The 14351-nt window shown below is 46.1% G+C and overlaps 1 protein-coding gene across 3 annotated transcripts in view; it reads left to right on the plus strand.

Moving 5' to 3' along the window:
- RHPN1 (rhophilin Rho GTPase binding protein 1) overlaps positions 1 to 14351 on the plus strand; it is a 56759-nt gene that overhangs the window by 15699 nt on the left and 26709 nt on the right. For all 3 annotated transcript variants that reach the window (XM_019553587.1, XM_019553596.1, XM_019553602.1), the window contains exon 3: positions 12236 to 12364. In XM_019553587.1, the coding sequence (XP_019409132.1) occupies positions 12236 to 12364 (129 nt within the window). The remainder of the gene's footprint in view (positions 1 to 12235; positions 12365 to 14351) is intronic.

Here is a 14351-nt window from a genome sequence, read left to right on the forward strand (position 1 = left end):
GGGTGTGGAAAATACCTTGTATATGAGCACTCATTGGGCATATCTACACGTGCATTAATGTGCTTTTTCTAATGCACATCAATTATAGTTTTTAGTTGTGAAGGACTGTAAGTTCCCTTCCAGTCCTTCGGGTCCAGACCCCCCTACATGTGGGCAGGAAAGTCTGCTGGGATCAAATGATCCCTGCAATATGGGCGTCAAGGTGTTTTTTGAAGATTGCCAGCATGAGTGATTGTACCACTTCTGGGGGCAGCCTGTTCCAAACTCGCAGCACTTGGCTTGTAAAGAATTTTTTCCTTGCGTGTGGCCTGAAGCAATCTTCAGTTAGTTTGTGCCCGTTATTTCTTGTCCTCACCTGGGGGGCCATGGTGAATAGATGCTCCCTCAAGCCCTGATGTACTCCCCTGATATACTTATAGGCTAAAATAAAGTCCACCCTGAGCCTTCTCTTTTCAAGGCTAAAAAATCCAAAGTCCCTTAGCCTTTCCATATATGTCTTAGCCTCCAGGCCTCTAATCATGCATGTGGCCTTCCTCTGGACTTTCTTGAGCTTTTCCACATCCTTCTTGAAGTGCAGTGCCCAGAACTGGACACAGTACTACAGCTGCAGTCTCACCAAGGCCGAGTAAAGCCAGAGGATGACATCCTTAGCTTTGCTTGAGATGCCTTGGGGGATGCATGCCAGTGTTTGATTAGCTCTGCTGGCTACAGCATTGCATTGGTGGCTCATGTTCATTTTGTTGTCAAGTCAGGCACCCAGGTTTCGTTCAGTTATGGTGCTGGCAAGCATAGCCTGTAAGCGTGCTGTGGGTTATTTCTCCCCAGATGGAGCACTTTACATTTCTGGGTATTAAATAACATCAGGTCGAGGTCTGTCTGCCCACTTCACAAGTCTGTCCAGGTCAGCCTCTATTGCCAGCCTGTCTTCAAGCATGACCACACCCCCCAACATAGTTTGGTGTCATCAGCTGACTTTTTGCCAGATTGTTTGTAATACCTCCAGTGTGAGGCACTAAATAAATGTACATTAAGCTGCCCTAATGCGCAGTACTGAAATGGCACGTTTAAGTGATGCTTAAGGCACAGTATCCTATCTTACTATGCATTAGTGTAATTGCGTGTTTTTTTATGTGACACTTTAACGTGCGGTAAAATAGGCTGTTGCTCATTAAAGCGCACATGTAGATGTGCCCATTTTGTGTTAAATGTCATAGAAAATGAGGGTGTGAAGGGACCTCAGAGGTAATCTGTTTCAACAACCTGCTCAAAGCAGGACCAGTCCCAACTACATCATCGCAGCCAGGGCTTTGTCTAACCAGGTCTTGAAAACCTGGATACCTTCCAGGTTGAAGGCTGGATACCTTCAAGTCAGCCGGCCCTGACACCTTGCACCCCAGGGTATTCAAGGAGCTGTCAAGCGTCATCCCTCAGCCCCTGGCATGGGTCTTCGAGAACTCCTGGTGCTCCGGTGAAGTGCCCAAAGATTGGAAGAAGTCCAATGTGGTGCCTATCTTCAAGAAAGGAAGGAAAGTGGATCCGGCAAACTACTGGCCCATCAGCCTAACCTCTGTCCCGGGGAACGTCTTAGAAAAGATTATCAGAGAGACCATTCTTAACAGACTGGCCAATGGCAACATCCTGAGGGATAGCCAACACGGGTTTGTTGTGGGTAGGTCTTGCTTGACCAATCTCATTTCCTTTTACGACCAGGTGACCTATCACCTGGACAAGGGAGAAGAGATTGATGTCATATATCTTGACTTCAAAAAAACCCGTCAGTCTGGTATCCCATGCTCACTTAGCAAAATTGGCCAACTGCGGCCTCGGCTGCACCACAATCCTCTGGCTGGGGAACTGGCTCCATGGTTGGACCCAGAGTTGACAGGAGCCAATCGTTGTGGTGTCCTGTGACCAGTGGGGTCCCTTAGGGCTCTGTCCTTGGGCCTACACTATTTAACATCTTTATTAATGATGTCGACACTGGTGTCAGAAGCAGACTGGCCAAGTTCGCCAATGACATCAAACTCTGGGGTAAAGCATCCGCACCTGAAGACGGGAGGGTAATCCAGGCAGATCTTGACAGGCTTGGGAAATGGGTGGACAAGAACCTGATGGTGTTCAACACTGAAAAATGCAAGGTTCTCCACCTTAGGAGGAAAAACCTGCTGCATCCTTACAGGCTCAGTAGTGCTATGCTGGTTAACTCTACAGATGAAAGAGACTTGGGTGTCATGATTGACCACAAGATGAACATGAGCCTTCAGTGTGATGCTGCAGCTAGGAAAGCGAGCAAAACACTGGCTTGCATCCATAGATGCTTCTCAAGCAAATCCCAGGATGTCATTCTCCCCCTGTACTCGTCCTTGGTGAGGCCGCAGCTGGAGTACTGCGTCCAGTTTTGGGCTCCGCAATTCAAAAAGGATGGTGCAGAGCAGAGCCACATGCATGATCAGAGGTCAGGAAAACAGATCTTATGATGATAGGCTGAGAGACATGGGACTCTTTAGCCTGGAAAACCTCAGGCTCAGGGGTGATCTGGTGGCCACCTATAAGCTTATCGGGGTGCTCATCAGGATCTGGGGGAACAACGGTTCACCAGAGCCCCCCAAGGGATGACAAGATCGAACGGTCACAAACTCCACTGTGACTGGTTCAGGCTGGACATAAGAAAAACTTCTTCACTGTCCGAGCCCCCAAGGTCTGGAACAGACTGCCACCTGAGGCGGTTCAAGCGCCCACTTTGAAAGCCTTCAAAACACATTTGGATGCTTATCTTGCTGGGATCCTATGAACCCTGCTGACTTCCTGCCCCTGGGGCAGGGGACTGGACGCTGATCCTCTGGGGTCCCTTCCAGCCCAAACGTCTCTGAAATCTATGAAACCATTTTCAGTGCCCTCCACTGGACTCTCTCCAACTTGTCCGCATCCTTTTTGTAGTGCGGAGCCCAAAACTGGACACAGGACTCCAGCTGTGGCCTCACCAGTGCCAAATAGAGGGGAAGAATCACTGTTTGATCCACTAACAAAGGCCTGATGCAAGAATGGGAATAGGGATGGGAATGCAAGCTGTTTCTGTGTTCATTCCTTGGTGCTTCTTGGCACTTGGCAGTGCAGTAGAGCTGAAAAAGGTACAGGAGTGATGTAGATGATTAAGGCTGCCCCTTATTGTTTTAGAATCTCATGAACCATAGCATTGTAATGCCTCATCTAATTAAAAAGGACTTGAAATCCTGATGCATGCTGTTGCACATGGGTCTGCTTTCCAAAGCCAAGGAGAAATGTGCTACGTCAGCAGGAATGTGCCTGGCTATGATTTTTGGTGTAAACAGCACGAATCAAATGATACCTGTTTTCTATGTGGGTGGCAAGTAATTTTCCTTCCTTTTCCTAAAGTAAGCATCTTAAATCCAGTGCAGTGCAAAAAGAGTGCAGGGGAGCTGGAAGGAATGCAGGGCAAAACACAGGCGACTTAATTACACTGCTGGGGAGTAGTAGGAACATCCCACTGTCCAAAAGGAAAATGTCTTGAAGCAGCCCTCTTTCTTTGCATGGTGAAAAGCATTTGGATTTGTGCTTTTGAGCAGCGTTTACTCTGTGGTAGCTCTCCCTTCCATGAATCTGTTTTGAGCAAAGGTTGTAATCTGAAGCAGGCAAAAATGAATGGCCTGTTGTTTTAAAGAAAAGCAATAGTTGATTCATAGAATTATAGAAAATGAGGGTTGAAGGGGCCCCAGGAGGTCACATCTAGTCCACCCCCCTGCTCCAAGCAGAACCAGCCCCAACTACATCATCCCAGCCAAGGCTCTGTCTACGTGGGTCTTCAAAACTTCCAAGGATGGAGCGTCCACTACTTCTCTTGTTAGCCCATTCCAGTGTTTTACTCCATCCTGGTGAGAGAGATTTTCCTAATATCCAACTTCAACTTCCCTTGCTTCAGCTCCAGCCTCTTTGCAGCCCCCCTTCAGAACCCCCTGACATATAGCAAAGCATAGTGATGGCCTAGTAATGGTCTTTTCCCAGAGAGACTTCTGGACCTGGGCTTCACTGAGAATTTGCATCAGCATTGCTGGAGCCATCAAGGCAAAGTGTTGGCAAAGGAAAGCTGTGACTTATATTGAGGGTGTTTGCTCTCAGATAGGGTTTACAGCTTTCACTGGGTCCTGGTCACTGGTTAATAAACCAAATTCCAAATAGAGACCAATTCCTAGTCTTTTTTTTTTTTTTTTAAGATCTGTCCAGAGCGTAGCTTCTCTTTCCCTGAGAAGCAGTGATAAATGATGTTTAACATAAACCACAAGCTGTGTTTGCCAAGCAGTTTTGTTTGCTAGAAAAACAAATGGGACCAGCCAGTTAAATACGGGGAGTCCTTTCCCTCCTTGTTCAAATACTGTTGGCTCAGCAAAGCAATCGGGAAGGTAAAAATGTCTCCAGTAAGCAGTATTTTTTTTAAATATCTGTTTGTACAAAGTTAACTAAGTAAACACTTGATAACTTGACAAATAGATGGATCAAGGCTCCGTGGTGCAGGATCCTCATTAGGCCACACTTGACTCCTCCACAGGGCGGGGGTAGCGTGAAGCCTGGTTGCCACTTGAATTCCATCAGTAGTGCACAGGCTTCCTTTATGGGGTGAATTTTACCTTTTCAGGAACACTTGCCCAGTCCCAAGGGCACTACATGGGATACTGGGTTTTTGAGTCACTTCTGTTCCCCAACTAACTTCATTTATGTGGAGACAGAATCTGATTCTGACCAGCAGTGCATGTCTCTGGGGTTACTGACCTTTTTTTAAAGCAGCAAAATACAGTGGGAGAGAATCTCTGCCTTTTTTTTAAGCGTCATTTCCTCGCGCTTGTGCACACAAACACACAGTTCTGCAGCCAGAGAGGAAGGATTCCTAGGTTAAAAAAACATTCTGCTTCAGATTGGAAATAAAACAGCAATCCTGATGTCTCGCATATACATGCAAACAGATTGAGTCAGCTGCTTTAAAATGCAGGCAGCTCATCAGGGGAGATAAAGACATGTCAAAGAAAGATCTGTGGCCAGTTGAGGCTCTTGAGTAAAACTTCTTTAAAATGGGTCAGAACCAGACAAAATCTGACCAATAGCATGAGGTCCAGTATAAGGCACATGGTTAGAATTACCGTGAGACTAATGAGGCAGAAATGGTCAATAAATACTTCTCTGCTGCACCGGGAAAGAAGCAGGATGATGTGTTCATAGCGTGCAGGGGGTAATTCCATCGACAGTTGTGGAGGAGGTTTAAAAAGGAGTAGGCGGGGAGCACTTTGAACCTCTTGTCTAAAAAACGAAAATCAGAATACTGGGGAAATTCCAGGCAATTGCTGGGGAGAAAGCTAGCAATGCTCCCGTATTTAAAAGGGAAATTAGGCTGAGTAACCTGCCATCAGTCCAAGGTAGTAGATTGCAGTGAGTAAAGAGTTGAAGAGATGGTGGTGTACATGAGACCCCTGCCCCTTGGGAGTTTTTTGTCTTACTGAAACCAGCCAACTTTCCAGACTAGAAAAAGCTTCAACCGAGTCAGGCTTGGGGGCCGGCTGTTCTGCTTTTTTATTTTTTACTATGCTCCGTTGAAAAGAGACATGGCGTGATTTAGTGTGAGAGGCTACAACACATTTCAGCAGACAATAGCTTTCCGCTGCCATTGGGTTATCTCTCCCGGGTTTCTTTCTAAGCAGATAAGAAGGCCATAATCAGCCTGAGAAGTTGTCTCATCGGAGCAGGCGACTTGCTGCAGCTGAAATCAATCCATCATGTTTACATCTCCTGACATGAAATAAAGGGGATGGAAAGAAGGGCAGTCAGCGGAAGGCTGATACGGGCAGCTGTATGACAGGCGTCTGCTGCAACTGGGTTGTTGTTTGCGCAGGAAAAGCAGCACCTTTCCTACTCGGGGGGGCTTGTTTGTGAATGCCTTTGACTGGAGCAGCTGTGTAGGTGAGAGATAGAAAATGCCCTTCCTCTGGACACCTTGCATCCAAATATATGGTTGATCCAATAAACAGATCCTACTTCTTACATCTTCCCTGGGCCCTCATTGCTACGGCACTAATACCATTTGAACCTTTGTCAGAGTGAGCCTTGACACTGCACACCTTCACTCCCATCTCCAGACTTGCCAGTCTTCCCCTTTAGTCAAGTGATGAATTCATGCAAGGTCCCAGTCATGCTCAGATCACAGGATGGGCAGTGAATGAGGCCATAAGTCTGAAAGAAGAGAAGCTGAACTCTTGTGTGTAATGCTGTGAAGTTCTTCTCGTGTCCTCATGAACTAGATGATTTTTCCAGAAGTGTACACAAGCAGTGGCTCTTTCCATTGCTGCAGTGAGGTCCTCCTTCATACAGGTCTCACCAAGGGGTCAGCAAACAAGCGTGTGCTCCATAGTCTGCACTTCACCACACCCGCATCGATCCGTGTCATTAGAGTAGCCTCATCTGATCATATTCATGTTTGATCTTCCAGTTTGCATGCTCAGGCGATTCAGGCATTGCCATGTTGGCTGGTCAAGATCCACCCATCTTGGAAGGTTCTTCTGGGGTTTCAAGTCCCCTTCAGAGCACCTGATTGCATTTAAACTTTCCTTCCATAATCTCAGTCATGTCCTGTCAGCCCTTGATTCCAGTGGTGCAGCAGTAGTCACAACACTCTTTAGCATTTTAAGCCATTTAGTTACTTCTTTGTGACCATACAGTAGATGCCTGGCATAATCCTTCTACCGTGATCCTTTCTTTTTGACTCTGCCTTTCTTCTGATATCAGGTGGTGCAATGCCAGCCAGTAAAGGGCTTACGGGTCGCACCCAGAGTGGTGGATGAGTCAGTATCAGCCTGGAAAGATGCGGGCAGTAGAGTCCCAGAAGGCTCAGTCCTTGGACCGGTGCTGTTCAATGTCTTCATCAGTGACTTGGATGAGGGCATGGAAAGCACTCTGTCCAGATTTGCAGATGATATCAAATTACAGGGTAAAGTTAACTCACCAGAGGGTAGGGAATGAATCGAGGCAGATCTGGACATGTTGGAAAAATGGGCGGAACAGAATAGGATGCAGTTCAGCAAGGACAAGTGCAAGGTGCTGCATCTAGGAAGAAGGAATCACCAGCACACTTACAGGCTGTGGCAGGACCTTCTCAGCAGCAGAAAGGGATCTTGGAGTCGCTGTTGACTCCAAGATAAACCTGAGTCGTCAATGTGATGAAGCGATCAGTAAAGCTGACCACAATTTATCATGCATTAGCAGGTGCATCACAAACAGGTCCAGGGAGTTGATACTTCTCCTCTATGCAGCACTGGTCAGGCCGCTGCTGGAGTACTGTGTCCAGATTTTGGATGCCGCACTTCAAGAGGGATGTGGATAACTTCAAGAGGATTCCAAGGAGGGCCACTTGTGTGGTTGGGTGCCTGCAGGCAAAACCCTACGAGGAGAGATTGAAGGCCCTGGATCTCTTCAGCCTCTCAAGAGAAGGCTGAGAGGGGATCTTATGGTTGCCGGCAAATTCACCAGTGGGGGACGGCAAGGGATAGGAGATGCTCTGTTTACCAGGGCACCCCGTGGAGTCACTAGGGACAATGGCCACAAACTGACGGAGATTTAGGTTGGACATCAGGGGAACTTCTTTACAGTAAGAGTTGCCAAAATCTGGAATGGGCTCCCAAGGGAGGTGGTGCTCTCTCCTACCTTGGGGGTCTTTAAGAAGAGACTGGACATGCACCTGGCTGGGGTTGTCTGACACCAGTACTCTTTCCTACCCAGGGCAGGGGATCAGACTCGATGATCTGCTAAAGTCCCTTCCAGCCCAAACATCTATGAATCTATGAAATACAGGCTATTCTTTGGTGTTGGCCTTAGACATCCTGTTATTTCACGACACCCATCATTTAGCATTGGGTCTGTTTTCTTGGCATGAACTGATTGTTCCCAAACTGGACATGCATACTCTGCAGTAGAGTAACACGAAGCAATAGCAGTGGTTTATAATGTAGCTGGGTTTACTCCCCACTTTGAGGTGACCAACTTTCAAAGTATGTTGATGCAGGCACTGACTTTCCCTTTCATCTTCTCTACTTGTGCTTTCAAGGTAAGCAAGTGTTCAGTCCAGTGAAACCCCCCCAAGTACACGGGGTTCGGGTGATTAGTCAGTGGGATTGCATCTGAGATGATGTTTAATTTCTGTTTGGCTTCATTGTGGCTTAGGTGAAAAGCTGTGACCTTCATCATGGTAGGGTTTGTATAAAGCTGGTTCTTATTGTAGACATCTGAGAGGTTGCTCAGCACACGTATCCATCTGTTCCTGACAGCGGACAGTCCTTCTCTTGTGCAGAGATGGTACACTGAGCCACAGAAGGTTTTAAGTCCTTTCTCATCAGCATATATGAAGCTCCTCATATTACTCTGTATGGGTTGGTCACTGGTATATATGTTGAATAGGACTGGCGTTAGCATGCTACCCTGTGGGAGGCCGGTTCGTTGTAGTCTCCAGCAGCTCCATTTCTTGCACAGTTTACATAAAAATGTCTATTCACCAAAAGAAAGTGGAGAAGCTGTACCAGGTGGTAGTCATGCATTGTCGTATTACCAGCTTCGGCAAGTAGGTTTCAGTGGTTGACTATATCCTATCCCAATAATAGGTCTACGAACACAGTCAGTGTTTCTCCCCCCACCCCATAGGCCTTCATGGCATGGAATAGAGCTGGTTGGAGGAAAGGCCCATATCTGTGATTGTGTAGGGAGGGAGGTGTTTATCTATAGGAACCTGCTTTCATTTGCTGCAGAGGTTGGAAGCCTTTTAGTGAGTAAAAGAAGAGCATTGCAGAAAGAGAAAGGAGGGTATTGGGGATTGCAGCCATGGAGCAGAGCAGCCTTTACCCCTAAGTTTGTGCACAATATTGGGCATGATGTTGGTGTCTCATGTGTGATGATCCTCACTTTCCGGATGCCTGCTGAAGTCCGACTCATAGATATTCTCAGGGCTTCAAAACTCAATGGGAGCTGGGCATTCGGCTTAGAGATTGCTATCCAGGGGTCAGCACTCTGAAAAATCAGGTCTCAGGCACATCAAACTGAGTACCCACAACTACCAGACACTTTTAGCCATAAACCCTCTGTGGCACAGTTTACCGTTTCTGCAGTAGGGATGGTAACATGCCCTTGTCTAATAAGGGAGTTATGAAAGAGGACTGACTGTGAAGCACTAAGCTACTGCAATGATGAGCATGATAGGAAACCCCACAATGAAACTACAAATTCCTTATTGAGAACAAGGTTTGGAAAGTGCAAACAGTTCACAAGAATATCATCATCCTGCTCTATAAACTTTCTCACTATTAAGATGGTGAAGCACTGCAGCAGGTTACCTAGAGAGGTGGTCAAATATCTATCCTTGGAGGTTTCCAAAATCCAGCTAGATAAGCCTTTGTCTGGGATGATGTAGTTGGGGCTGGTCCTGCTTTGAGCAGGGGGTTGGACTAGATGTGACCTCCTGAGGCCCCTTCCAGCCCTCATTGTCTGGTTCTTTCAAGGGCCTATTGCATCCCCTGTCCCAGAGTATCTGTATCCTAGCATAGTGCAGAAGTAAGGAGACATAACTTTCAATGTGTCAGGAAATGCAAGAGTTAAATTTTGGCTAGGGTTACCTTGTCCCCCCACCACTACATCTTGAAGCAAATATGTCACTTGGACCACAGTCTGGAATTCTGATAGTCCCGTGGAGATGAATACCAGTCCTTGTGTGTGTTTGTCTTATAAATCAAATATTCTCAATTTTGAGTTCATATTTGCAGTCTCACTCAAAAGCAGTCTGAGAGCAGCTTGTTCAATGTTGCTGCCAGTAGCAGAGCAGTTCAGGAGACTGACAAGTGCTATATGCTCCAGCTGTTGCCAGAGATAATTATTTCCTAAGAGCAACCAAAGTGAAGGATGCGGCCTGTGCCTCGCGTCATGGAGTCTCTTCCCTCTTCGGAAGCTCTCCTGTCCATCTGTCCTTATTTTGGCTTTCAGTCTCCTGGCCCTTTCTCATTACTGCCTTTCTTTCAGTCTACTGTCAACAGTGCCAGAAAGTTTTTAGAGAATTTTGAAACTGCACTTCATAGCAATGAGGGCAAACAGAAAGAGAGAAAATCAGAAGAGCCAGTTGCAGCTAGAAAAGCACATTAAAAGTACCAAAAGTCATCTATAAATGAGTTGCATCTAAAAGCCAAGGAAAGTGTCAGCCCCTTACTGGGCTGGGAGGGGAAGCAGATACCGAATGAAAGAGAAGAAGCTGAAACATTCAATATGTTCTTCACAATAAAGGTCCGTTATTAGATAATTAGTATGGAGGGCAGGGGAAGAGACACTCAACCTGAAGGAGAGAAGGAACTAGAGAGAATTTACATTATTTACCGATAAAGACATCTGAATAAGATTTGCTCTAGATTACTTGAGGGAATTGGCTGAAGTAATTTTAAAGCCACGTCCATCTTCTCTGAAAACGCCTGGAGGTCAGGTGAGATTCCCTGGGGGCTGGAAAAGGGCCATCGTTTGCTTTCTTTTTGGAAAGAGAGGTTCAAAGGGAGCCCTAGGGGGAAGTTACAGGGGGGCTTCGCTCCCCAGAAAGCTACTAGAACATCTCTAAGCCCTCGGAGCATATCAAAGTGACAGGTAATAGCCAGCACAAACTTCCTGAGATCAAGTCATGCCTCGTTTGTGTCTGTGATGAGGTGACAGGCCTCGTGGATGGGAGGTGACCAGCGAATGCCATCTGCCTCGACTTTTGTAAGGCCATTGGTTCAATCTCCCATGGGATCCTCCTAAGTAAGTTTAGGAGGGATGGTCTAAATGAAGCTTCTATAAGGTAGGTGCACAACCAGTTGGGTTTAGACTAGGATCTTGCCTGTCAGTAATGCAGTGGAGTGGGCTGCCCAGGAATCTTGTGAAATCTCCTTCATTGAAGATTGCCAGGCGGAGATTGGCTAAGCATTGATCAGGGATGGTTTAGGAATAGCGCATGTGCATGGCTTCAACTGGACAACCCTTGAGGTCTCTTGTAGTCTTATAATTGTCATGCTCAAAGCGCGGTTATCAATGTCTCTATGCTAAACTGGGGGAGATGTCAAGTGCTATTTGCCGGAGGTCTGTCCTGTGTCTGGTACAATTAAAAATTCATGACTGCAGGATGGAAATGAATATGCCCTTAGTAACTATGTGGATGAGACTAAGATGGATGGAGTGGCAGGCACTGTAGAAGACATGGCCTGAAATTAGATGATATTTCATAAAAACAAATATAAAGTCTTGCACACTGGACAGAAAATAGGGAATGATTGGCTCAGCTACAACACTCCAAAAGAGGATTTTGGGGTTATAGTGGATCACAAGCTGGGTATGAGTCAGCAATATAAACTTGTTGCAAAAAAGCTAGTAACACACTGAGATATGTGAACAGCATTGTCCTGTAAGTCACAGGAAGTGATTCATCCGCTACTCCAGGCGAGGGCCTTGTTAGTACTGGATAGCGTGCCCAGTTTGGGGCACCGCCTCTTTGAGAAAGTTACTGAGAAATTGTCCAAAGAGCACTAAGGATGATAAAGGTCTATCATGTATGAGGAACTGTTTAGTCTACTTAGTCTAGAAAAGAGAAGATGGAAGGGAAAGTCCTCCAATATGTTTAAAAAAAAAAAAAGTTGTTATAAAAAGGATGATGATCCACTGTTCTCTGTTCACAGGAGACAGGGCAAGAAGTAGTGGATTTACATTGCAATAAGGAATAGAGATTGGATGTTAGAAAGAACTCAAAGTATGAGCATGGTTTAGAGCTAGAATACATTATCTAGATAACTTCAAATCTTATCTCCCATTCTGAGTCTGTAAAATGGAACAACGACTTTCCTGGCTCATCACTGTATTCTGGAAAGTCCTCTGAGACTCTGAAATGGCCTACACACACGTGAGATGGTGTTTGTATACTAGGTCCTGAAGGCTTATGGTTTTAACATGGTAGATGATTGGCTTTTGTCCTGTTGACCACGTAACATCTCCCATTCTCCACCTCCTGTCCCAACACCTTTGGATTTTTTTTGCTTATCGGACCACCAAAAGTTGCTCTGTAGACCACTGGCTCACTGCTTTGGATGGGACCTTTTATGGGGTGAGAAAGGGAGACCCTATTCTAGCCCTGTACACGTTTAATTGAATACCTGATGACAAGCATGGCCTGCCTTTTTTTTTGTATTTTCAGAGCCACCAGTAACCACAAAGTAAAGGAAACAGTAGCCTTGGAGCTCAGCTACGTTAACTCCAACCTGCAGTTACTGAAGGAGGAACTAGAGGAGCTGAACAGCTGCATGGATGTGTACCAGAATGACAGGTAGGTTGTGCGGGGGTCTCTGGCCTGAGTGAGAGAGCTGCTACAGTGCTGTGGTCTGAAGAAATGGAGAGAGCAAAGACACATCTACCTATACACTGATTTATTTCCACTGTGGAAATGTGCCTGATACAACAACCTATTTAGCAGTAAACTTGGTCTGCTGAAGGCCTCAGTAGTTGTATACAATGGAAATTGTGGTCTCCTGCCCTGGAAAGCCATGGAGAGACCTTGTTATTCTGTAGATTTCTTCAGGGGAGGTTTTGAAGGCCTAGTTGTGGAGGAAGTTTGTAGTTAGATTTTAATTATCCAGCTACCTGGGCCAAGCGACGGTCTGCTCACGGACTGGCGCTCTGCCTCCCAAAGGGATTGCATCTGGAGAAGCTGAGCCCAGGGCTGTATCGGAGGGTCCCTTATTCCCACTGTTCCTGCCATGCAGGAGTTTGCTTGGTCAAACTGTTGCCTTGCTTTCCTAAGCTAATCAGGATCTGGCCCTTCAGAAAGAGTACTCTGCAACACTCAGAGCACAGAGCTAGATGTTTAGAGACTGCAGCTCAGGATCAGCTGTTCAGATGACCTGCTTTGTTACCTCTTTTATTTTCTCCACCGGGATTGTTCCAGCTGTAAAATCAGTGAGCTAACCCAGAGGTTTCTTGACTAACATCTGTAGAGCACTTTCTTAGATGTTGTTTTCCAAGTACAAGAGGGCTGATGCAGGAGTGGATTTAATGTCTCCCCTTGAACTAGAGGGGCTGAAAGATCAAATTTCCCTCAAGTGTGATCTGTACTGTAGGTGAAGCTTGGGTATTTAATGAGAGTAATTAAAAGCATTGCGCTTGAGGTGCCTGGCTGCCTGTTGTTGCTGCTTTGCTTCTTGTGAAGTGGATTATTCACTCGCTTTTATTTCCCCATCTGATTTTAGAGGCCAGACCTTTTATTAATTGAAGCACGCTGTTGCTTTGAAATGCTAAACCCAGCAACCTCATCCGCTTGACTCACAGGAGCAGTAATCCTAGCATGGTAGCCAGCAGCAAGCTGACATGCTGGGACCTCTCAGCAGAGCTGTTTGTCTGGGTGAAAAGGGAAACAACCCCCAGGGTGAAACTATCAGAGATGTTGCAGCAGATTTGAAGCTTGAAATGCACTCCCTCACTGCCCTGCAAAGCTGTCTGCACTGTTCTCTTATTCCCTCCTGTTCTTTCTTGATAGAGAATAGTTGCATTTCTACTGCAAAAGGAAGGAAACGTGTGACCCTCTTGCAGGGTGATAAAATGGTGAAGTGTGAGCTGCTCCCTTGGTGACTCAGTTTTGCCATTCATGAATAAAATGGCAGCCTTCCCCCCCTGCTTCTGACTGGGTATCGTACCTGTGTGTGATTTTAGAGGGAACCAAAACTAGATTCATAGATGTTAGGGGCTGGAAAGGAGCTAGATGGAAAGGAGTAAGGAAGCACAGCCCATCCTACTGAATCCTGGGGTTGACTCTCTGGAGCTTGGCATTTCCCCTTTTTCTTAGTGGTCAGCCCTAATTCTGCATCCTTTTCTCTCATTACTTCTTTTGCAAGGTGGCTGTTTACCTGGTGAAGGGCTCTTCTATACAGGTTCTTTGCCTAAAAGCTCCTTGGAGTATGTAAGGATTGCTGACTCTTTTCTAATCCTATCCTCAGTACACGCTGGCCATGAGGACAGATGATCCCCAGCTCTCTGAATAATATGGGGTCCCATACTGAAAGTGCCCGGCCCCCAGCTTTTGTCACTATCTACAAGGGCCCTGTTTACTGTAGGTATAAAAAAAACCCTGCAAACTGAACAAACCTTCTTTGTTTACTCAGTGCATTTGTCCCAGGCTGAAATCTCATTAGAGAAAAAGCGATAACCACTTTTCCCTGCTAATTATAGCTCTTGTGAAGCCATTGATTCAGGGACTAAGTAAATAGGAACAGACCAAACAAATGGATGCTTGCTTTCCACACCTGCCCTCCATTTTTTTT

Source organism: Crocodylus porosus, unplaced genomic scaffold (assembly GCF_001723895.1).
Source record: "Crocodylus porosus isolate Cpor-Errol unplaced genomic scaffold, CroPor_comp1, whole genome shotgun sequence".
Lineage (NCBI taxonomy): Eukaryota > Metazoa > Chordata > Crocodylia > Crocodylidae > Crocodylus > Crocodylus porosus.